The sequence below is a fragment of the Oncorhynchus mykiss genome, chromosome 1 (assembly GCF_013265735.2).
Source record: "Oncorhynchus mykiss isolate Arlee chromosome 1, USDA_OmykA_1.1, whole genome shotgun sequence".
Classification (NCBI taxonomy): Eukaryota; Metazoa; Chordata; class Actinopteri; order Salmoniformes; family Salmonidae; genus Oncorhynchus; species Oncorhynchus mykiss.
The window spans coordinates 20,410,934-20,437,023 of NC_048565.1; the positions used below are offsets into that span (position 1 = coordinate 20,410,934).

At 41.0% G+C, this 26,090-nt stretch overlaps 1 protein-coding gene across 4 annotated transcripts in view; it reads right to left on the reverse strand.

Annotated features, from left to right (window-relative positions):
• LOC110506262 (protein strawberry notch homolog 2) overlaps window positions 1-26,090 on the reverse strand; it is a 113,823-nt gene that overhangs the window by 42,944 nt on the left and 44,789 nt on the right. For all 4 annotated transcript variants that reach the window (XM_036967004.1, XM_036966954.1, XM_036966919.1 and 1 more), the window contains exon 4: window positions 21,577-21,679. In XM_036967004.1, the coding sequence (XP_036822899.1) occupies window positions 21,577-21,679 (103 nt within the window). The remainder of the gene's footprint in view (window positions 1-21,576; window positions 21,680-26,090) is intronic.

A 26,090-nucleotide genomic window follows, 5' to 3' on the forward strand; every position in this document is an offset into this window, starting at 1 on the left:
ATAACCTCACACTCAACGTCAACAAAACTAAGGAGATGATTGATGATTGTGGACTTCAGGAAACAGCAGAGGGAACACCCCCTATCCACATCGATGGAACAGTAGTGGAGAGGGTAGTAAGTTTTAAGTTCCTCGGCGTACACATCACAGACAAACTGAATTGGTCCACCCACACAGACAGCATCGTGAAGAAGGCGCAGCAGCGCCTCTTCAACCTCAGGAGGCTGAAGAAATTCGGCTTGTCACCAAAAGCACTCACAAACTTCTACAGATGCACAATCGAGAGCATCCTGTCGGGCTGTATCACCGCCTGGTACGGCAACTGCTCCGCCCACAACCGTAAGGCTCTCCAGAGGGTAGTGAAGTCTGCACAACGCATCACCGGGGGCAAACTACCTGCCCTCCAGGACACCTACACCACCCGATGTCACAGGAAGTCCATAAAGATCATCAAGGACAACAACCACCAGAGCCACTGCCTGTTCACCCCGCTATCATCCAGAAGGCGAGGTCAGTACAGGTGCATCAAAGCTGGGACCGAGAGACTGAAAAACAGCTTCTATCTCAAGGCCATCAGACTGTTAAACAGCCACCACTAACATTGAGTGGCTGCTGCCAACACACTGATTCAACTCCAGCCACTTTAATAATGGGAATTGATGGGAAATGATGTAAAATATATCACTAGCCACTTTAAACAATGCTACCTAATATAATGTTTACATACCCTACATTATTCATCTCATCTCATATGTATATGTATATACTGTACTCTATATCATCTACTGCATCTTTATGTAATACATGTATCACTAGCCACTTTAACTATGCCACTTTGTTTACATACTCATCTCATATGTACAGTGCCTTGCGAAAGTATTCGGCCCCCTTGAACTTTGCGACCCTTTGCCACATTTCAGGCTTCAAACATAAAGATATAAAACTGTATTTTTTTGTGAAGAATCAAGAACAAGTGGGACACAATCATGAAGTGGAACGACATTTATTGGATATTTCAAACTTTTTTAACAAATCAAAAACTGAAAAATTGGGCGTGCAAAATTATTCAGCCCCCTTAAATCTCCGTCCCAGTCTCAGGTCTTTTGCAGACTCCATCAGGTTTTCTTCCAGAATGGTCCTGTATTTGGCTCCATCCATCTTCCCATCAATTTTAACCATCTTCCATGTCCCTGCTGAAGAAAAGCAGGCCCAAACCAGTGGGCAGGCCCAAACCAGTTTGACAGTGGGGATGGTGTGTTCAGTGTGATGAGCTGTGTTGCTTTTACGCCAAACATAACGTTTTGCATTTTTGCCAAAAAGTTCAATTTTGGTTTCATCTGACCAGAGCACCTTCTTCCACATGTTTGGTGTGTCTCCCAGGTGGCTTGTGGCAAACTTTAAACAACACTTTTTATGGATATCTTTAAGAAATGGCTTTCTTCTTGCCACTCTTCCATAAAGGCCAGATTTGTGCAATATACGACTGATTGTTGTCCTATGGACAGAGTCTCCCACCTCAGCTGTAGATCTCTGCAGTTCACCCAGAGTGATCATGGGCCTCTTGGCTGCATCTCTGATCAGTCTTCTCCTTGTATGAGTTGAAAGTTTAGAGGGACGGCCAGGTCTTGGTAGATTTGCAGTGGTCTGATACTCCTTCCATTTCAATATTATCGCTTGCACAGTGCTCCTTGGGATGTTTAAAGCTTGGGAAATCTTTTTGTATCCAAATCCGGTTTTAAACTTCTCCACAACAGTATCTCGGACGTGCCTGGTGTGTTCCTTGTTCTTCATGATGCTCTCTGCGCTTTTAACGGACCTCTGAGACTTATCACAGTGCAGGTGCATTTATACGGAGACTTGATTACACACAGGTGGATTGTATTTATCATCATTAGTAATTTAGGTCAACATTGGATCATTCAGAGATCCTCACTGAACTTCTGGAGAGAGTTTGCTGCACTGAAAGTAAAGAGGCTGAATAATTTTGCACGCCCAATTTTTCAGTTTTTGATTTGTTAAAAAAGTTTGAAATATCCAATAAATGTCGTTCCACTTCATGATTGTGTCCCACTTGTTCACAAAAAAATACAGTTTATATCTTTATGTTTGAAGCCTGAAATGTGGCAAAAGGTCGCAAAGTTCAAGGGGGCCGAATACTTTCGCAAGGCACTGTAAATACTGCAATCAATACCATCTACTGTATCTTGCCTATGCCGCTCTGTACCATCACTCATTCATATATCTTTATGTACATATTCTTTATCCCCTTACACTTGTGTCTATAAGGTAGTAGTTTTGGAATTGTTAGCTAGATTACTTGTTTGTTATTACTGCATTGTCGGAACTAGAAGCACAAGCATTTCGCTACACTCGCATTAACATCTGCTAACCATGTGTATGTGACAAATAACATTTTATTTGATTTGATTCCTAGTCCCTGCCGCTGATAAATATCCTCACAGCATGATGCTGCCACCACCATGCTTCACCGTAGGGATGGTTCCAGGTTTCCTCCAGACTTGACGCTTGGCATTCAGGCCAAAGAGATCAATCTTGGTTTCATCAGACCAGAGAATCTTGTTTCTCATGGTCTGAGAGTCCTTTAGGTGCCTTTCGGCAAACTCCAAACTGGCTGTCATTGTAAATAAGAATTTGTTCTCAACTGACTTGCCTTGTTAAAAAAAAGTTGTTTTTTAAAAATGTAAAACTTTTTTTTAATCAATGGAAACAGGAGCTCAATTTCAAGTCCCATGGCAAAGGGTCTGAATACTTATGTCAATAAGGTATTTTTTAACATTATTAATAGATTTGCAAGCATTTTTAAAACCTATTCTTGCTTTGTCATTATAGGGTACTGTTTGTAGATTGAGGAGGCTGTAAGGTAACAGGTAACAATAAGGCTATAAGGTAACAAAATAAGGTAACAAAATGTGGAAAAGGGAAGGGGTCTGAATATTATCCAAATGCACTGTACATGCATTCTGATTTAAGGTGAACATGCATGTGAGCGAGCATGAATACACAGAGAGAGAGCCACAAACTTTCCACCGCTCAATTCACATCCCCACCTACTGAGTGCAGCACCGTTTGACCGGTCTGAAATGTGAAAAGGTCAAGCCTTTCCACAACAAGCTCATTCTACTGAGCCTGGGTGTACCTCCCATCCTGAGCACACGGAGGCCCAAGGCACTTCACACACACCGCACGCAAGCATACCCACTCCCATTTCATCTGCCTTGACAAAGCCAATCAGTTTCTGCCTGAGTAACAGAAGGGGACTCCTCTGACATTTTAATCTGGCAGCACTCAGGGCAGCAGATGTTAGGAGAACAACTATAACTACACTCAAGAGCACAATTGACATGTGGATAGACAGATATATATGTATAGCCTTCATGTGGATAGACAGATATATATGTATAGCCTTCATGTGGATAGATAGTATTATAGCTATTATGTGGATAGATAGATAGATAGATAGATGATAGTAGAATTGCCTTCATGTGGACAGATAGATAGATAGTAGCACAACCTTCATGTGGATAGGTAGATATTAGTCCAGCCTTCATGTGGAGCAGTATAGCCTTAATGTGGATAGATAGATAGTTGTAGAAAAGCATTGATGTGGATAGATCGATAGTACTATAGCCTTCATGTGGAGAGAGATAGTAGTATAGCCTTCATGTGGAGAGAGATAGTAGTATAGCCTTCATGTGGAGAGAAAGATACTAGTATAGCCTTCATGTGGAGAGAGAGATAGTAGTATAGCCTTCATGTGGAGAGAGAGATAGTAGTATAGCCTTCATGTGGAGAGAGATAGTAGTATAGCCTTCATGTGGAGAGAGATAGTAGTATAGCCTTCATGTGGAGAGAAAGATACTAGTATAGCCTTCATGTGGAGAGAGAGATAGTAGTATAGCCTTCATGTGGAGAGAGAGATAGTAGTATAGCCTTCATGTGGAGAGAGATAGTAGTAAAGCCTTCATGTGGAGAGAAAGATAGTAGTATAGCCTTCATGTGGAGAGAGATAGCAGTATAGCCTTCATGTGGAGAGAGATAGTAGTAACGCCTTCATGTGGAGAGAAAGATACTAGTATAGCCTTCATGTGGAGAGAGAGATAGTAGTATAGCCTTCATGTGGAGAGAGATAGTAGTATAGCCTTCATGTGGAGAGAAAGATACTAGTATAGCCTTCATGTGGAGAGAAAGATAGTAGTATAGCCTTCATGTGGAGAGAGAGATAGTAGTATAGCCTTCATGTGGAGAGAGAGATAGTAGTATAGCCTTCATGTGGAGAGAGAGATAGTAGTATAGCCTTCATGTGGAGAGAGATAGTAGTAAAGCCTTCATGTGGAGAGAGAGAGATAGTAGTAAATGTCGATAGGTAGATAGTAGTAGTAAATCCTTAATGTGGAGACAGATAGTAGTAAAGACTTCATGTGGAGAGAGATAGTAGTATAGCATTCATGTGGAGAGATAGTAGTAAAGCATTCATGTGGAGAGAGAGAGATAGTAGTAAATGTGGATAGGTAGATAGTAGTAGTAAATCCTTAATGTGGAGACAGATAGTAGTAAAGACTTCATGTGGAGAGAGATAGTAGTAAAGCATTCATGTGGAGAGATAGTAGTATAGCATTCATGTGGAGAGATAGTAGTACTGCCTTCATGTGGAGATGGATAGTACTAGTATAACCTTCATGTTGAAAGATAGATAGTACTAGAATAGCCTTTATGTGGATAGATAGATAGTAGTAGTACAGCCTGCATGTGGAAGGACAGACAGTAGAAGAAAAGCCTTCATGTGGAGGGAAAGATAGTAGTAGTATAGCCTTCATGTGGATAGATAGATAGATAGTAGTAGTAAAGCCTTCATGTGGAGGGAAAGATAGTAGTAGTATAGCCTTCATGTGGATAGATAGATAGATAGATAGTAGTAGTAAAGCCTTCATGTGGATAGATAGATAGTAGTAGTATAGCCTGCATGTGGAGGGAAAGATAGTAGTAGTATAGCCTGCATGTGGAGGGAAAGATAGTAGTAGTATAGCCTTCATGTGGATAGATAGATAGATAGTAGTAGTATAGCCTTAATGTGGAGGGAAAGATAGTAGTAGTATAGCCTTCATGTGGATAGATAGATAGATAGTAGTAGTAAAGCCTTCATGTGGATAGATAGATAGTAGTAGTATAGCCTGCATGTGGAGGGAAAGATAGTAGTAGTATAGCCTGCATGTGGAGGGAAAGATAGTAGTAGTATAGCCTTCATGTGGATAGATAGATAGATAGTAGTAGTATAGCCTTCATGTGGAGGGAAAGATAGTAGTAGTATAGCCTTCATGTGGATAGATAGATAGATAGTAGTAGTATAGCCTTCATGTGGAGGGAAAGATAGTAGTAGTATAGCCTTCATGTGGATAGATAGATAGTAGTAGTATAGCCTTCATGTGGAGGGAAAGATAGTAGTAGTATAGCCTTCATGTGGAGGGAAAGAAAGTACTAGTATAGCCTTCATGTGGATAGATAGATAGTAGTAGTATAGCCTGCATGAGGAGGGAAAGATAGTAGTAGTATAGCCTTCATGTGGAGGAAAAGATAGATAGTAGTATAGCCTTCATGTGGATAGATAGATAGTAGTAATAGTAAAGCCTGCATGTGGATAGATAGATAGTAGTAGTATAGCCTGCATGTGGAGGGAAAGATAGTAGTAGTATAGCCTTCATGTGGAGGGAAAGATAGTAGTAGTATAGCCTTCATGTGGAGGGAAAGATAGTAGTAGTATAGCCTTCATGTGGATAGATAGATAGTAGTAGTATAGCCTTCATGTGGAGGGAAAGATAGTAGTAGTATAGCCTTCATGTGGAGGGAAAGAAAGTACTAGTATAGCCTTCATGTGGATAGATAGATAGTAGTAGTATAGCCTGCATGAGGAGGGAAAGATAGTAGTAGTATAGCCTTCATGTGGAGGGAAAGATAGTAGTAGTATAGCCTTCATGTGGAGGGAAAGATAGTAGTAGTATAGCCTTCATGTGGATAGATAGATAGTAGTAGTATAGCCTGCATGTGGAGGGAAAGATAGTAGTAGTATATCCTTCATGTGGAGGGAAAGATAGTAGTAGTATAGCCTTCATGTGGATAGATAGATAGTAGTACTAGTAAAGCCTGCATGTGGATAGATAGATAGTAGTAGTATAGCCTGCATGTGGAGGGAAAGATAGTAGTAGTATAGCCTTCATGTGGAGGGAAAGATAGTAGTAGTATAGCCTTCATGTGGAGGGAAAGATAGTAGTAGTATAGCCTGCATGTGGAGGGAAAGATAGTAGTAGTATAGCCTTCATGTGGAGGGAAAGATAGTAGTAGTATAGCCTGCATGTGGAGGGAAAGATAGTAGTAGTATAGCCTTCCTGTGGATAGATAGATAGTAGTAGTATAGTCTGCATGTGGAGGGAAAGATAGTAGTAGTATAGCCTTCATGTGGAGGGAAAGATAGTAGTAGTATAGCCTTCATGTGGATAGATAGATAGTAGTACTAGTAAAGCCTGCATGTGGATAGATATATAGATAGTAGTAGTATAGCCTGCATGTGGATAGATAGATAGATAGTAGTAGTATAGCCTGCATGTGGATAGACAGATAGATAGTAGTAGTATAGCCTGCATGTGGATAGACAGATAGATAGTAGTAGTATAGCCTGCATGTGGAGGGAAAGATAGTAGTAGTATAGCCTTCATGCGGAGGGAAAGATAGTAGTAGTATAGCCTTCATGTGGATAGATAGATAGTAGTAGTATAGCCTTCATGCGGAGGGAAAGATAGTAGTAGTATAGCCTGCATGTGGATAGATAGATAGTAGTACTAGTAAAGTCTGCATGTGGATAGATAGATAGATAGTAGTAGTATAGCCTTCATGTGGATAGATAGATAGATAGATAGATAGTAGTAGTATAGCCTTCATGTGGAGGGAAAGATAGTACTAGTATAGCCTTCATGTGGATAGATAGATAGATAGATAGTAGTAAAGCCTTCATGTGGATAGATAGATAGTAGTAGTATAGCCTTCATGTGGATAGATAGATAGTAGTAGTATAGCCTTCATGTGGATAGATAGATAGTAGTAGTATAGCCTTCATGTGGAATAGATAGATAGTAGTAGTATAGCCTTCATGTGGATAGATAGATAGTAGTAGTATAGCCTTCATGTGGATAGATAGATAGTAGTAGTACAGCCTTCACGTGGATAGATAGATAGTAGTACTAGTAAAGCCTGCATGTGGATAGATAGATAGATAGTAGTAGTATAGCCTGCATGTGGATAGATAGATAGATAGTAGTAGTATAGCCTGCATGTGGATAGACAGATAGATAGTAGTAGTATAGCCTGCATGTGGATAGACAGATAGATAGTAGTAGTATAGCCTGCATGTGGAGGGAAAGATAGTAGTAGTATAGCCTTCATGCGGAGGGAAAGATAGTAGTAGTATAGCCTTCATGTGGATAGATAGATAGTAGTAGTATAGCCTTCATGCGGAGGGAAAGATAGTAGTGGTATAGCCTGCATGTGGATAGATAGATAGTAGTACTAGTAAAGTCTGCATGTGGATAGATAGATAGATAGTAGTAGTATAGCCTTCATGTGGATAGATAGATAGATAGTAGTAGTATAGCCTTCATGTGGAGGGAAAGATAGTACTAGTATAGCCTTCATGTGGATAGATAGATAGATAGATAGATAGATAGTAGTAAAGCCTTCATGTGGATAGATAGATAGTAGTAGTATAGCCTTCATGTGGATAGATAGATAGTAGTAGTATAGCCTTCATGTGGATAGATAGATAGTAGTAGTATAGCCTTCATGTGGAATAGATAGATAGTAGTATAGCCTTCATGTGGATAGATAGATAGTAGTAGTATAGCCTTCATGTGGATAGATAGATAGTAGTAGTAAAGTCTTCATGTGGATAGATAGATAGTAGTAGTATAGCCTTCATGTGGATATATAGATAGTTCTAGTACAGCCTTCATGTGGATAGATAGATAGTAGTAGTATAGCCTTCATGTGGAGGGAAAGATAGTAGTAGTATAGCCTTCATGTGGATAGATAGATAGTAGTAGTATAGCCTTCATGTGGAGGGAAAGATAGTAGTAGTATAGCCTTCATGTGGAGGGAAAGATAGTAGTAGTATAGCCTTCATGTGGAGGGAAAGATAGTAGTAGTATAGCCTTCATGTGGATAGATAGATAGATAGTAGTAGTATAGCCTTCATGTGGAGGGAAAGATAGTACTAGTATAGCCTTCATGTGGATAGATAGATAGATAGATAGATAGTAGTAAAGCCTTCATGTGGATAGATAGATAGTAGTAGTATAGCCTTCATGTGGATAGATAGATAGTAGTAGTATAGCCTTCATGTGGATAGATAGATAGTAGTAGTATAGCCTTCATGTGGAATAGATAGATAGTAGTATAGCCTTCATGTGGATAGATAGATAGTAGTAGTATAGCCTTCATGTGGATAGATAGATAGTAGTAGTAAAGTCTTCATGTGGATAGATAGATAGTAGTAGTATAGCCTTCATGTGGATATATAGATAGTTCTAGTACAGCCTTCATGTGGATAGATAGATAGTAGTAGTATAGCCTTCATGTGGAGGGAAAGATAGTAGTAGTATAGCCTTCATGTGGATAGATAGATAGTAGTAGTATAGCCTTCATGTGGAGGGAAAGATAGTAGTAGTATAGCCTTCATGTGGAGGGAAAGATAGTAGTAGTATAGCCTTCATGTGGAGGGAAAGATAGTAGTAGTATAGCCTTCATGTGGATAGATAGATAGTAGTAGTATAGCCTTCATGTGGAGGGAAAGATAGTAGTAGTATAGCCTTCATGTGGATAGATAGATAGTAGTAGTATAGCCTTCATGTGGAGGGAAAGATAGTAGTAGTATAGCCTTCATGTGGAGGGAAAGATAGTGGTAGTATAGCCTTCATGTGGAGGGAAAGATAGTAGGAGTATAGCCTTCATGTGGATAGATAGATAGATAGTAGTAGTATAGCCTTCATGTGGAGGGAAAGATAGTAGTAGTATAGCCTTCATGTGGATAGATAGATAGATAGTAGTAGTATAGCCTTCATGTGGATAGATAGATAGATAGATAGTAGTAGTATAGCCTTCATGTGGACAGAGATAGTAGTAGTACAGCCTTCATGTGGATAGAGATAGTAGTAGTACAGCCTTCATGTGGATAGATAGATAGCAGTAGTATAGCCTTCATGTGGAGGGAAAGATAGTAGTAGTATAGCCTGCATGTGGATAGATAGATAGTAGTAGTATAGCCTTCATGTGGATAGATAGATAGATAGTAGTAGTAAAGCCTTCATGTGGATATATAGATAGATAGTAGTAGTATAGCCTTCATGTGGAGGGAAAGATAGTAGTAGTATAGCCTTCATGTGGAGGGAAAGATAGTAGTAGTATAGCCTTCATGTGGATAGATAGATAGTAGTAGTATAGCCTTCATGTGGATAGATAGATAGATAGTAGTAGTATAGCCTTCATGTGGATAGATAGATAGATAGTAGTAGTAAAGCCTTCATGTGGATAGATAGATAGATAGTAGTAGTATAGCCTTCATGTGGAGGGAAAGATAGTAGTAGTATAGCCTTCATGTGGAGGGAAAGATAGTAGTAGTATAGCCTTCATGTGGATAGATAGATAGTAGTAGTATAGCCTTCATGTGGATAGATAGATAGATAGTAGTAGTAAAGCCTTCATGTGGAGGGAAAGATAGTAGTAGTATAGCCTGCATGTGGAGGGAAAGATAGTAGTAGTATAGCCTTCATGTGGAGGGAAAGATAGTAGTAGTATAGCCTTCATGTGGAGGGAAAGATAGTAGTAGTATAGCCTTCATGTGGATAGATAGATAGTAGTAGTAAGGCCTTCATGTGGATATATAGATAGTACTAGTACAGCCTGCATGTGGATATACAGGTGGATAGTAGTAGTATAGCCTTCATGTGGATATGTAGATAGTACTAGTATTGCCTTCATGTGGATAGATAGATAGTAGTAGTACAGCCTTGATGTGGATAGATAGATAGTAGTAGTACAGCCTTCATGTGGATAGATAGATAGTAGTAGTACAGCCTTCATGTGGATAGATAGATAGTTGTAGAAAAGCATTGATGTGGATAAATAGTGGTAGTACAGCCTTCATGTGGATATATAGATAGTAGTAGTATAGCCTTCATGTGGATAGATAGTTGTAGAAAAGCATTGATGTGGATAGATAGATAGTAGTAGTAAGGCCTTCATGTGGATATATAGATAGTACTAGTACAGCCTGCATGTGGATATACAGGTGGATAGTAGTAGTATAGCCTTCATGTGGATATGTAGATAGTACTAGTATAGCCTTCATGTGGATAGATAGATAGTAGTAGTACAGTCTTGATGTGGATAGATAGATAGTAGTAGTAAGGCCTTCATGTGGATATATAGATAGTTCTAGTACAGCCTGCATGTGGATAGATAGATAGTAGTAGTATAGCCTTCATGTGGATAGATAGATAGTAGTAGTATAGCCTTCATGTGGAATAGATAGATAGTAGTAGTATAGCCTTCATGTGGATAGATAGATAGTAGTAGTATAGCCTTCATGTGGATAGATAGATAGTAGTAGTACAGCCTTCACGTGGATAGATAGATAGTAGTACTAGTAAAGCCTGCATGTGGATAGATAGATAGATAGTAGTAGTATAGCCTGCATGTGGATAGATAGATAGATAGTAGTAGTATAGCCTGCATGTGGATAGACAGATAGATAGTAGTAGTATAGCCTGCATGTGGATAGACAGATAGATAGTAGTAGTATAGCCTGCATGTGGAGGGAAAGATAGTAGTAGTATAGCCTTCATGCGGAGGGAAAGATAGTAGTAGTATAGCCTTCATGTGGATAGATAGATAGTAGTAGTATAGCCTTCATGCGGAGGGAAAGATAGTAGTGGTATAGCCTGCATGTGGATAGATAGATAGTAGTACTAGTAAAGTCTGCATGTGGATAGATAGATAGATAGTAGTAGTATAGCCTTCATGTGGATAGATAGATAGATAGTAGTAGTATAGCCTTCATGTGGAGGGAAAGATAGTACTAGTATAGCCTTCATGTGGATAGATAGATAGATAGATAGATAGTAGTAAAGCCTTCATGTGGATAGATAGATAGTAGTAGTATAGCCTTCATGTGGAATAGATAGATAGTAGTATAGCCTTCATGTGGATAGATAGATAGTAGTAGTATAGCCTTCATGTGGATAGATAGATAGTAGTAGTAAAGTCTTCATGTGGATAGATAGATAGTAGTAGTACAGCCTTCATGTGGATAGATAGATAGTAGTAGTATAGCCTTCATGTGGATATATAGATAGTTCTAGTACAGCCTTCATGTGGATAGATAGATAGTAGTAGTATAGCCTTCATGTGGAGGGAAAGATAGTAGTAGTATAGCCTTCATGTGGATAGATAGATAGTAGTAGTATAGCCTTCATGTGGAGGGAAAGATAGTAGTAGTATAGCCTTCATGTGGAGGGAAAGATAGTAGTAGTATAGCCTTCATGTGGATAGATAGATAGTAGTAGTATAGCCTTCATGTGGAGGGAAAGATAGTAGTAGTATAGCCTTCATGTGGATAGATAGATAGTAGTAGTATAGCCTTCATGTGGAGGGAAAGATAGTAGTAGTATAGCCTTCATGTGGAGGGAAAGATAGTGGTAGTATAGCCTTCATGTGGAGGGAAAGATAGTAGGAGTATAGCCTTCATGTGGATAGATAGATAGATAGTAGTAGTATAGCCTTCATGTGGAGGGAAAGATAGTAGTAGTATAGCCTTCATGTGGATAGATAGATAGATAGTAGTAGTATAGCCTTCATGTGGATAGATAGATAGATAGATAGTAGTAGTATAGCCTTCATGTGGACAGAGATAGTAGTAGTACAGCCTTCATGTGGATAGATAGATAGCAGTAGTATAGCCTTCATGTGGAGGGAAAGATAGTAGTAGTATAGCCTGCATGTGGATAGATAGATAGTAGTAGTATAGCCTTCATGTGGGTGGATAGATAGATAGTAGTAGTAAAGCCTTCATGTGGATAGATAGATAGATAGATAGTAGTAGTATAGCCTTCATGTGGAGGGAAAGATAGTAGTAGTATAGCCTTCATGTGGAGGGAAAGATAGTAGTAGTATAGCCTTCATGTGGATAGATAGATAGTAGTAGTATAGCCTTCATGTGGATAGATAGATAGATAGTAGTAGTATAGCCTTCATGTGGATAGATAGATAGATAGTAGTAGTAAAGCCTTCATGTGGATAGATAGATAGATAGTAGTAGTATAGCCTTCATGTGGAGGGAAAGATAGTAGTAGTATAGCCTTCATGTGGAGGGAAAGATAGTAGTAGTATAGCCTTCATGTGGATAGATAGATAGTAGTAGTATAGCCTTCATGTGGATAGATAGATAGATAGTAGTAGTAAAGCCTTCATGTGGAGGGAAAGATAGTAGTAGTATAGCCTGCATGTGGAGGGAAAGATAGTAGTAGTATAGCCTTCATGTGGAGGGAAAGATAGTAGTAGTATAGCCTTCATGTGGAGGGAAAGATAGTAGTAGTATAGCCTTCATGTGGATAGATAGATAGTAGTACTAGTAAAGCCTGCATGTGGATAGATAGATAGTAGTAGTATAGCCTGCATGTGGAGGGAAAGATAGTAGTAGTATAGCCAACATGTGGAGGGAAAGACAGTAGTAGTATAGCCTTCATGTGGAGGGAAAGCTAGTAGTAGTATAGCCTTCATGTGGATAGATAGATAGTAGTAGTATAGCCTGCATGTGGAGGGAAAGATAGTAGTAGTATAGCCTTCATGTGGATAGATAGATAGTAGTAGTATAGCCTTCATGTGGATAGATAGATAGTAGTAGTATAGCCTTCATGTGGAGGGAAAGATAGTAGTAGTATAGCCTTCATGTGGATAGATAGATAGTAGCAGTATAGCCTTCATGTGGAGGGAAAGATAGTAGTAGTATAGCCTTCATGTGGATAGATAGATAGTAGCAGTATAGCCTGCATGTGGAGGGAAAGATAGTACTAGTACAGCCTGTATGTGGATAGACAGATAAATAGTAGTAGTACAGCTTTCATGTGGATAGATAGATAGTAGTAGTAAGGCCTTCATGTGGATATATAGATAGTACTAGTACAGCCTGCATGTGGATATACAGGTGGATAGTAGTAGTATAGCCTTCATGTGGATATGTAGATAGTACTAGTATTGCCTTCATGTGGATAGATAGATAGTAGTAGTACAGCCTTGATGTGGATAGATAGATAGTAGTAGTACAGCCTTCATGTGGATAGATAGATAGTAGTAGTACAGCCTTCATGTGGATAGATAGATAGTTGTAGAAAAGCATTGATGTGGATAAATAGTGGTAGTACAGCCTTCATGTGGATATATAGATAGTAGTAGTATAGCCTTCATGTGGATAGATAGTTGTAGAAAAGCATTGATGTGGATAGATAGATAGTAGTAGTAAGGCCTTCATGTGGATATATAGATAGTACTAGTACAGCCTGCATGTGGATATACAGGTGGATAGTAGTAGTATAGCCTTCATGTGGATATGTAGATAGTACTAGTATAGCCTTCATGTGGATAGATAGATAGTAGTAGTACAGTCTTCATGTGGATAGATAGATAGTAGTAGTAAGGCCTTCATGTGGATATATAGATAGTTCTAGTACAGCCTGCATGTGGATAGATAGATAGTAGTAGTATAGCCTGCATGTGGAGGGAAAGATAGTAGTAGTATAGCCTTCATGTGGAGGGAAAGATAGTAGTAGTATAGCCTTCATGTGGATAGATAGATAGTAGTACTAGTAAAGCCTGCATGTGGATAGACAGATAGATAGTAGTAGTACAGCTTTCATGTGGATAGATAATTGTAGAAAAGCATTGATGTGGAAAGATAGATAGCAGTAGTAAGGCCTTCATGTGGATATATAGATAGTACTAGTACAGCCTGCATGTGGATATACAGGTGGATAGTAGTAGTATAGCCTTCATGTGGATATGTAGATAGTACTAGTATAGCCTTCATGTGGATAGATAGATAGTAGTAGTACAGTCTTGATGTGGATAGATAGATAGTAGTAGTAAGGCCTTCATGTGGATATATAGATAGTTGTAGTACAGCCTGCATGTGGATAGATAGATAGTAGTAGTATAGCCTGCATGTGGAGGGAAAGATAGTAGTAGTATAGCCTTCAATTGGAGGGAAAGATAGTAGTAGTATAGCCTTCATGTGGATAGATAGATAGTAGTACTAGTAAAGCCTGCATGTGGATAGACAGGTGGATAGTAGTAGTATAGCCTTCATGTGGATATGTAGATAGTACTAGTATAGCCTTCATGTGGATAGATAGATAGTAGTAGTACAGCCTTGATGTGGATAGATAGATAGTAGTAGTACAGCCTTGATGTGGATAGATAGATAGTAGTAGTACAGCCTTCATGTGGATAGATAGATAGTAGTAGTATAGCTTTCATGTGGATAGATAGATAGTAGTAGTACAGCCTTCATGTGGATAGATAGATAGTTGTAGAAAAGCATTGATGTGGATAGATAGATAGTAGTAGTAAGGCCTTCATGTGGATATATAGATAGTACTAGTACAGCCTGCAAGTGGATAGACAGATAGATAGTAGTAGTATAGACTTCATGTGGATATGTAGATAGTACTAGTATAGCCTTCATGTGGATAGATATATAGTAGTAGTACAGCCTTCATGTGGATAGATAGTAGTAGTATAGCCTTCATGTGGATAGATAGAAAATTGTAGAAAAGCATTGATGTGGATAGATAGATAGTACTAGTACAGCCTGCAAGTGGATAGACAGATAGATAGTAGTAGTAAGGCCTTCATGTGGATATATAGATAGTACTAGTACAGCCTGCATGTGGATAGATAGTGTCAGTAGTATAGCCTTCATGTGGATATGTAGATAGTACTAGTATAGCCTTCATGTGGATAGGTAGAATTAGTATAGCGTTCATGTGGATAGGTAGAAGTAGTATAGCCTTCATGTGGATAGGTAGATAGTACTAGTATAGCCTTCATGTGGAGAGGTAGACGTAGTATAGCCTTCATGTGGATAGGTAGAATTAGTATAGCGTTCATGTGGATAGGTAGAAGTAGTATAGCCTTCATGTGGATAGGTAGAAGTAGTATAGCATTCATGTGGATAGGTAGAAGTAGTATAGCATCATGTGGATAGGTAGAAGTAGTATAGCCTTCATGTGGATAGGTAGAAGTAGTATAGCATTCATGTGGATAGGTAGAAGTAGTATAGCCTTCATGTGGATAGGTAGAAGTAGTATAGCATTCATGTGGATGGCTGGGTAGTAGTTTAGCCTTCAGATAGATAGATAAAACTTCGAAATAAAAAGAAATGTGGATAGAGCCGTTACATTTTTACATTTTTATTTATTTATTTCACCTTTATTTAACCAGGTAGACTAGTTGAGAACAAGTTCTCATTTGCAACTGCGACCTGGCAAAGATAAAGCGTAGCAATTCGACACATACAACAACACAGAGTTACACATGGAATAAACAAAACATACAGTCAATAATACAGTAGAACAAAAGAAAACAAAAAGTCTATATACAGTGAGTGCAAATGAGGTAAGTTAAGGAAATAAATAGGCCATGGTGGCGAAGTAATTACAATATAGCAATTAAACACTGGAATGGTAGATCGGCAGAAGATGAATGTGCAGGTAGAGATACTGGGGTGCAAAGGAGCAAAATAAATAAATAAATACCAGTATGGGGATGAGGTAGGTAGATAGATGGGCTGTTTACAGATAGGCTAAGTACAGGTGCAGTGATCTGTAAACTGCTCTGACAGCTGGTGCTTAAAGCTAGTGAGGGAGATGTGAGTCTCCAGCTTCAGAGATTTTTGCAAATCGTTCCAGTCATGGGCAGCAGAGAACTGGAAGGAAAGACGACCAAAGGAGGAATTGGCTTTGGGGGTGACCAGTGAGATATATCTGCTGGGGCGCGTGCTACAAGTGGGTGCTGCTATGGTGACCAGTGAGCTGAGATAAGGCGGGGCTTTACCTAGCAGAGACTTGTAGATAACCTGCAGCCAGTGGGTTTGGCGAGGGCCAACCAACGAGAAAGTACAGGTCGCAATGGTGGGTAGTGTATGGGGCTTTGGTGACAAAACGGATGGCACTGTGATAGACAGCATCCAGTTTGTTGAGTAGAGTGTTGGAGTCTATTTTATAGATGATATCACCGAAGTGGAGGATCGGTAGGATGGTCAGTTTTACGAGGGTATGTTTGGCAGCATGAGTGAAGGATGCTTTGTTGCGATATAGGAAGCCGATTCTAGATTTAATTTTGGATTGGAGATGCTTAATGTGAGTCTGGAAGGAGAGTTTACAGTCTAACCAGACACCCAGGTATTTGTAGTTGTCCACGTATTCTAAGTCAGAGCCGTCCAGAGTAGTGATGCTGGACAGGCGAGCAGGTGCGGGCAGCGATCGATTGAATAGCATGCATTTAGTTTTACTTGCGTTTAAGAGCAGCTGGAGGCCACGGAAGGAGAGTTCTATGGCATTGAAGCTCGTCTGGAGGTTAGTTAACACAGTGTCCAAGGAGGGGCCAGAAGTATACAGAATGGTGTCGTCTGCGTAGAGGTGGATCAGAGAATCACCAGCAGCAAGAGCAACATCATTGATGTATACAGAAAAGAGAGTCGGCCCGAGAAATGAACCCTGTGGCACACCCATAGAGACTGTCAGAGGTCCAGACAACAGGCCCTCCGATTTGACACACTGAACTCTATCAGAGAAATAGTTGGTGAACCAGGCGAGGCAGTCATTTGAGAAACCAAGGCTGTCGAGTCTGCCAATAAGAATGTTGTGATTGACAGAGTCGAAAGCCTTGGCCAGGTCGATGAATACGGCTGCACAGTAATGTCTCTTATCGATGGCGGTTATGATGTCGTTTAGAACTTTGAGCGTGGCTGAGGTGTACCCATGACCAGCTCTGCGGGTTGCTGTGGAGGGTGCCGGGCAGTTGACCGGGGTAGGGGTAGCCATGTAGAAAGCATGGCCAGCGGTAGAGAAATGCTTATTGAAATTCTCAATTATAGTGGATTTATCGGTGGTGACAGTGTTTCCTAGCCTCAGAGCAGTGGGCAGCTGGGAGGAGGTGCTCTTATTCTCCATGGACTTTACAGTGTCCTACAACTTTTTTGAGTTAGTACTACAGGATGCAAATTTCTGTTTGAAAAAGCTTGCCTTAGCTTTTCTAACTGCCTGTGTATATTTGTTCCTAACTTCCCTGAAAAGTTGCATATCACGGGGGCTATTCGATGCTAATGCAGAATGCCACAGGATGTTTTTGTGCTGGTTAAGGGCAGACAGGTCTGGCATGAACCAAGGACTATATCTATTCCTAGTTCTACATTTTTTCGTGAGGGGCATGCTTATTTAAGATGGTGAGGAAGGCACTTTTAAAGAATAGCCATGCAACATCTACTGACGGGATGAGGTCAATGTCATTCCAGGATACCCCGGCCAGGTCGATTAGAAAGGCCTGCTCGCAGAAGTGTTTCAGGGAGCGTTTGACAGTGATGAGGGGTGACATGACCAAACGTATGTAGACACCTGCTCGTCATACATCTAATTCCAAAATCATGTGCATTAATATGGAGTTGGTCCCCTCCTTTGTTGCTATAACAGCCTATACTCTTCTGGGAAAGCTTTCCACTAGATGTTGGAACATTGTTGTGGGGACTTGTTTCCATTTAGCCACAACAGCATTTGTGAGGTAGGGCACTGGTGTTGGCGATTAGGCTTGGCTCGCAGTTGGCATTCCAATTCATCCCAAAGGTATTCGATAGGGTTGAGGTCAGGGCTCTGTGTAGGCCAGTCAAGTTCTTCCAGAAAGATTTTGAAAACCATTTCTGCATGGACCTTGTCATGATGAAAGGAAAAGTACTTCCCCAAACTGTAGGCACAAAGTAGGAAGCACAGAATCGTCTAGAATGTCATTGTACGCTGTGGCGTTAAGATTTCCCTTACCTGGAATTAAGGAGCCTAGACCGAACAATGTATAACAGCCACAGACCATTATTCTTCCTCTAACAAACTTTACAGTTGGCACTATGTATTCAGGCAAGTAGCATTCTCCTGGCATCCGCCAAACCCAGATTTGTCCGTTGGACTGTCGGATGGTGAAGAGTTATTCGTCACTCTTGAGTTTCCACTGCTCCAGAGTCCAATGGCAGCGAGCTTTACACCACTCCAGAAGAAGCTTGGCACTGCACATGGTGATCTTAGGCTTCTATGCGGCTGCTCGGCCATGGAAACCCATGGAACTCGGTAGTGAGTGTTGCAACCGAGGATAGACGATTTTGACACTACGTGTTTCGGAGGTCCCGTTCTGTGAGCTTAGGTGGCCTACCACTTCACAGTGTGGTAGTGTTGTTGCTCCTAGACACTCCCAATTCACAATCATGTCACTTAAAGTTGACACGGGCAGCTCTAGCGGGGCATAAATTACATACTGACCTGTTGGAAAGGTGGCATCCTGGCACGTTGAAAGACACGTTGAAATTCACTGAGCTCTTCAGTGAGGCCATTCTACTGCCAATGTTTTTCTATGGAGACAGCATGGCTGTGTGCTCGATTTTATACACCTGTCAGCAACGGGTGTGGCTGAAATACCTGAATGTCCACATACTTTTGTATATACACTACCGTTGTTTCACTACTTGTTTCTGAATGAAAAGCACATTTTTTGTCCATTAAAATAACATCAAATTGGTCAGAAATACAGTGTAGCCATTGTTAATGTTGTAAATGACTATTGTAGCTGTAAACAGCTGATCTTTTATGGAATATCTACATAGGCGTACAGAGGCCCATTATCAGCAACCATCACTCCTGTGTTCCAATGGCATGCTGTGTTAGCTAATCCAAGTTTATTATTTTAAAGGGTTAATTGATCATTAGAAAGCCCTTTTGAAATTATGTTAGCACAGCTGAAATCTGTTGTTTCCAAGAATTTCCAAGAAACTGAAGATCTCGTGCAATGCTGTGTACTACTCCCTTCACAGAACAGAGCAAACTGGCTCTAAACAGAATAGAAAGAGGAGTAAGAGGCCCCGGTGCACAACTGAGCAAGAGAACAAGTACATTAAGGTGTCTAGTTTGAGAAACAGATGCCTCACAAGTCCTCAACTGGCAGCTTCATTAAATAGTACCTGCAAAACACCAGTCTCAACGTCAACAGTGAAGAGGCAACTCCGGGATGATGGCATTCTAGGCATTCCTCTGTCCAGTGTCTGTTTGATTTTGCCCATCTTAATCTTTTTATCGGCCAGTCTGAGTTATGGCTTTTTCTTTGCATCCCGGAGTCACTTCTTCACTGTTGATGTTGAGACTGGTGTTTTGCGGTTCCTATTTTATGAAGCTGCCACATAAATTCTTCACAGAGTTCAAGTAACAGACACATCAACATCAACTGTTCAGAGGAGACAGCATGAATCAAGTCTTCATGGTCGAATTGCTGCAAATAAACCACTACTACTAAAAGGACACCAATAAGAAGAGGAGACTTGCTTGGGTCAAAAAACACGAGCAATGGACATAAGACAGGTGGAAATCTGTCCTTTGGTCTGATGATTCCAAATTTGTGATTTTTGGTTCCAACCGCCGTGTCTTTGTGAGACGCAGAGTGTGGTTCCCACCGTGATGCATGGAGGGGGAGGTGTGATGGTGCTTTGATGGTGACAGTCTGATTTATTTAGAATTCAAGGCACACTTCACCAGCATGGCTACCACAGCATTCTGCAGCAATACGCCATCCCTTCGGGATTGTGCTTATTGAGACTATCATTTGTTTTTCAACAGGACAATGACCCAACACACCTCCAATCGCTGTTTTTCAGTCTTTCGGTCCCAGCTTTGATGCATCTGTACTGACCCCACCTCCTGGAGGATAGTGGGTTGAACAGGCTGTGGCTCGGGTGGATGATAACCTTGATGATCCTTGTAGCGTCATACACAAGAAGACTTGAGGCTGTAATCGCTGCCAAAGATGCTTCAACAAAGTACTGAGTAAAGGGTCTGAATACTTATGTAAAAGTGATATTTCAGTTTTACATTTTGTGGAAAAAGTCAAGGGGTCTGAATACTTTCTGAAAGAACTGTATATTATTTGTGGGTTGAGTTGGAGACAGTAATTCAGACAACTAGAAAGGCCAGTCTAAATATCACACTGCTTGTCAAGAAGAAAAAAAGCTACATGAAAAAGTAGGAAAATCCCCTATGAAATACCACACTGAACGCATAACATAACATTGTTCATATAAGACAAAGACAAGCTGCTATCTTTGTTCTCCGAAAATCCCCATCTGAATATCATGCTGTTATCAGAATAAAATCACAGGGCACCTACACTCATTCATGTGTCTACAAAGCAAAACTGACATTTCAGAGGTATGTTTGTGTCATATGACACTGGTGTGTGTGTGTGTGTGTGTGTGTGTGTGTGTGTGTGTGTGTGTGTGTGTGTGTGTGTGTGTGTGTGTGTGTGTGTGTGTGTGTGTGGAGCTCTGTACAGTGTGTGCAGCACCCATTTAAGTCTACACCACACAGCTGGGCAGTGCCAGGGAGCTGTAGGGCATTCAGTCCTCCCAGGCATCTGTGCGCACTTGGCATGTGCCACACTTGGGTAAGAGGCTCTTCATAAAGTAAATAGGCATACCCCCAACCACTGAACACTCATTACTCACCAGCCACCTGAAACAGGACAGGCCGGATGTGACAGGTATACTGACTGGCTCTTCATTAACACATCACTGCTCTCCTTTACCCACAGCTACTAGAGCCCAATGAGTTAATACCATAACACACAACCTCCATACAAACAACCCAGATAAGAAGTCAATGGTCTGTGTTGTTAAGGCTAATCTCAGTCACTAGAGGCCAGGGGAGGGATTCATTCAGAAGAGAAGTGGAATTGCCTGGGTTGACACAAAGTGTGTATAAGTGGGCAATACAAATGAAGATAATAAATATAGCCCATAGGATGCTACATATAAACAGATGGGGGAAATTCCCTGTCCCAAAAGCCCCAGGGTGATCGGTGGTGCATAAACTCAACAAGCAAATATGAGGAAGAAAGCAAGAGATACAATTCCTCCATGCAAAAACTCCCCGAAAAAACCCACGCTTTCAAGTGTTTCTCAAAAGTGCAATGAGACCAACCATTTTCCTCAGAGTGACAGAGTGAATAGAACCTGATGGCAACAACTAAAGCCCTGATAAATGACAGTGGCTTATTAATAACAAGCCTTCACAGGAAAAGGAGCAGGTAGCGTAGACAGTGTCAGACACAACGTTTTAATCAGTTTCTACAGCCAGGAATAACCAACCATGCATCATTGAAGACAGGATCAGAGAGCGAGACAGACGGGGACAGAGGGAGTGTGATATAGGGAGCTCTTACCTGAGGGAAGTCTCCGTTCCTGGGGAGGTTGAGGAAATCGTCATGGAACCCTGAATGGCTGAACATGTCCAAATCGGGCATGGGAGCATTCAAGTGGTATTGCCTGAAAAAGGTCAGAGGTAAGGCAGCTTTAGAGATGTACTGAGAGGTTGAGAGCAGAGCGCTGTGGATAGCAGGTTTCACAAGGGAACTCCCTAGTCATCATTTGGTGGGCAGAAGTTGAATCAGAAGGGGTTTGGAATGAATTTAAACAAAGGAAACTAGAACGCAGTGAGAATTTTGCATGGCATGGTTGGAAAAACATCCGTCTCATACTAACCCAACAAAGACATAACTAAGAGCAAGAATAGTGAGAGGATAAAAGGAATAAATAAAGTCAACATGCACAAAGTGGAATACGTCAACCCGTACAAACTGTGGAGTCATAACACAAGCTATTCAACCAAATGAGTCATTATCCTAAAGGAGATCTCTTTTTTTACAACCAAATCTCTATTTGTGATGTAAAGGGCATGTTATAGAAGGGTCCAGACACCTTAACAGAAGTGCTTTGCTATTTGGCTGGCAGACACACAAGTCAATTAGTTTACAATGAAAAAGCAAAGCACTTTTTGCAAAAATTATGCATGGCCATCATATTTATAATGTTTATCATAGAAAGAATGTAGCCAGCTACAATTCCTGAATTTTCGCTTGAAGTTAATCTGTCATTTTACTGGAGAAAATAGGCTACCCCGAAAAGTACCAAATTAAAGTAGCTATACATCAGTCAGAGCACGGTCTCCTGATGAATTCTGATCCGAGTGGAGAAGTGCAACTGAAATTACAATAAGAAGCATTTTAGATCTGGGTTTACAAAACGCAAAGATATTTCTGGTGCATTTTTTTTTCTTTGTGAAAAACTGAATTCTGCATTAACGCGATCCCTAAGTTTAACTATAGTGTTCGCTTTCTGCCGTGTTTGAGAAAATAGTACAACTGCCACTGCTATTTTGATTTCCTTCCGTGTGTGTGTGTGTGTGGCATGTACACATGCTGCTCCAGAGCCAGTGCGGTTCTTCCTTCAGACAAGCATGCATCAAAACTTTGTTAATTTGAACAATGTCTCTCGTTCACATTTTTAATTTTTAATTTCACCTTTATTTAACAAGGTAGGCTAGTTGAGAACAAGTTCTCATTTACAACTGCGACCTGGTCAAGATAAAACAAAGCAGTGCGACACAAACATGGAAAAAACAAACATACAGTCAATAACACAATAGAAAATGTCTATATATAGTGTGTGCAAATGTAGTAAGATTAGGGAGGTAAGGCAATAAATAGGCCATAGTGGCAAAAGAATTACAATTTAGCAATTAAACATGATAGATGTGCAGAAGATGAATGTGCAAGTAGAGATACTGGGGTGCAAGATGGGCTATGTACAGGTGCAGTGATCTGAAAGCTGCTCTGACAGCAATATGATTCTCCAGCTTCAGTGATTTTTGCCATTCGTTACAGTCATTGGCAGCAGAGAACTGGAAGGAAAGGTGGCAAAGGAGGTGCGGGCTTCGGGGATGACCAGTGAAAAATACCTGCTGGAGCACTTGCTATGGGTGGGTGTTGTTATGGTGACCAGTGAGCTAAGGCAGGGTTTACCTAGCAAAGACTTTTTGATGACCTGGAGCCAGTGGGTTTGGCGACGAATATGAAGTGAGGGCCAGCCAACGAGAGCATATAGGTCGCAGTGGTGGGTAGAATATGGGGCTTTGGTGACAAAACGGATGGCACTGTGATAGACAACATCCAATTTGCTGAGTAGAGTGTTGGGGGCTATTTTGTAAATTACATAGCCGAAGTCAAGGATCGGCAGGATAGTCAGTTTTACGAGGGTGTTTGGCAGCATGAGTGAAGGATGCTTTGTTGCAAAATAGGACACCGATTCTAGATTTAATGTTGGATTGGATATGCTTAATATGAGTCTAGAAAGAGAGTTTACAGTCTAACCAGACACCTAGGTATTTGTCCACATATTACAAGTCAGAACCCTCCAGGCGAGCTTCAATGCCATACAATTCTCCTTCTGTGGCCTCCAACTGCTCTTAAATGCAAGTAAAACTAAATGCATGATCTTCAACCGATTGCTGCCCGCACCTGCCCGCCCGTCCAGCATCATTACTCTGGACGGGCGGGCAGGTGCAGGCAGCAATCGGTTGAAGATCATGCATTTAGTTTTACTTGCATTTAAGAGCAGTTGGAGGCCACAGAAGGAGAATTGTATGGCATTGAAGCTCACCTGGAGGGTTGTTAACACATTGTCCAAAGAAGATCCAGATGTATACAGAAGGGTGTCGTCTGCGTAGAGGTGGATCAGAGAATCACCAGCAGCAAGAACAACATCATTGATGTATACAGAGAAGAGAGTCGGTCCAAGAATTTAACCCTGTGGTACCGGGCGGTGATCTGTTTGTTCACTTGGCTTTCGAAGAGCTTAGAAAGGCAGGGTAGGATAGATATAGGTCTGTAACAGTTTGGGTCTGTAGTGACTCGCCCTTTGAAGACGGGGATGACAGCGGCAGCTTTCCAATCTTTGAGAATCTCAGGCGATACGAAAGAGAGGTTGAATAGGCTAGTAATAGGGGTTGCAACGATTCATTTTAGAAAGAGAGGGTCCGGATAGTCTAGCCCGGCTCATTTGTAGGGGTCCAGATTTTGCAGCTCTTTCAGAACATCAGCTATCTGGATTTGGGTGAAGGAGAAATGGGGAGGCTTGGGCAAGTTGCTGTGGGGGGTGCAGGGCTGTTGACCGGGGTAGGGGTAGCCAGGGGGAAAGCATGTATACAGAGAAGAAAAATGTTCATTGAAATTCTCTAATTATCTTGGATTTATCGATGGTGACAGAGTTTCCTAGCCTCAGTGCATTGGGCAGCTGGGAGGAGGTGCTGTTATTCTCCATGGACTTTAGTGTCCCAAAACCCTTTGGAGTTTGTGCTACAGGATGCAAATTTCTGTTTGAAAAAGCTAGCTTTTGCTTTCCTAACTGCCTGTGTATATTGGTTCCTAACTTCCCTGAAAAGTTGTATATCACGGGGGCTATTCGATGATAATACAGTACGCCACAGGATGTTTTTGTGCTGGCCAAGGGCAGTCAGGTCTGGACTGAACCAAGGACTATAACTGTTCCTGGATCTACATTCACTTGTAAATGTCCAAACTCACCAAAAATGATATTTCGGTAGCACCTACCTACAGTGGGGCAAAAAAGTATTTAGTCAGCAACCAATTGTGGAAGTTCTCCCACTTCAAAAGATGAGGCCTGTAATTTTCATCATAGGTACAATTCAACTATGAGACAAAATGAGGAAAAAAAATCCAGAAAATCACATTGCAAGATTTTAAATGAATTTATTTGCAAATTATGGTGGAAAATAAGTATTTGGTCAATAACAAAAGTTTATCGCAATACTTTGTTATATACCCTTGGTTGGCAATGACAGAGGTCAAACGTTTTCTGTAAGTCTTCACAAGGTTTTCACACACTGTTGCTGGTATTTTGGCCCATTCCTCCATGCATATCTCCTATAGAGCAGTGATGTTTTGGGGCTGTTGCTGGGCAACAGACTTTCAACTCCCTCCAAAGATTTTTTATGGGGTTGAGATCTGGAGACTGGCTAGGCCACTCCAGGACCTTGAAATGCTTCTTACGAAGCCACTCCTTCGTTGCCCGGGCGGTGTGTTGGGATCATTGTCATACTGAAAGACCCAGCCACGTTTCATCTTCAATGCCCTTGCTGATGGGAGGTTTTCACTCAAAATCTCATGATACATGGCCCCATTCATTCTTTCCTTTACACGGATCAGTCGTCCTGGTCCCTTTGCAGAAAAACAGCCCCAAAGCATGATGTTTCCACCCCCATGCTTCACAGTAGGTATGGTGTTCTTTGGATGTAACTCAGCATTCTTTGTCCTCCAAACACGACGAGTTGAGTTTTTACCAAAAAGTTATATTTTGGTTTCATCTGACCATATGACATTCTCCCAATCTTCTTCTGGATCATACAAATGCTCTCTAGCAAACTTCAGACGGGCCTGGACATGTACTGGCTTAAGCAGGGGGACACGTCTGGCACTGCAGGATTTGAGTCCCTGGCGGCGTAGTGTGTTACTGATGGTAGGCTTTGTTACTTTGGTCCCAGTAGGTCATTCACTAGATCCCCCCGTGTGGTTCTGGGATTTTTGCTCACCGTTCTTGTGATCATTTTGACCCCATGGGGTGAGATCTTGCGTGGAGCCCCAGATCAAGGGAGATTATCAGTGGTCTTGCATGTCTTCCATTTCCTAATAATTGCTCCCACAGTTGATTTCTTCAAACCAAGCTGCTTACCTATTGCAGATTCAGTCTTTCCAGCCTTGTGCAGGTCTACAATTTTGTTTCTGGTGTCCTTTGACAGCTCTTTGGTCTTGGCCATAGTGGAGTTTGGAGTGTGACTGTTTGAGATTGTGGACAGGTGTCTTTTATACTGATAACAAGTTCA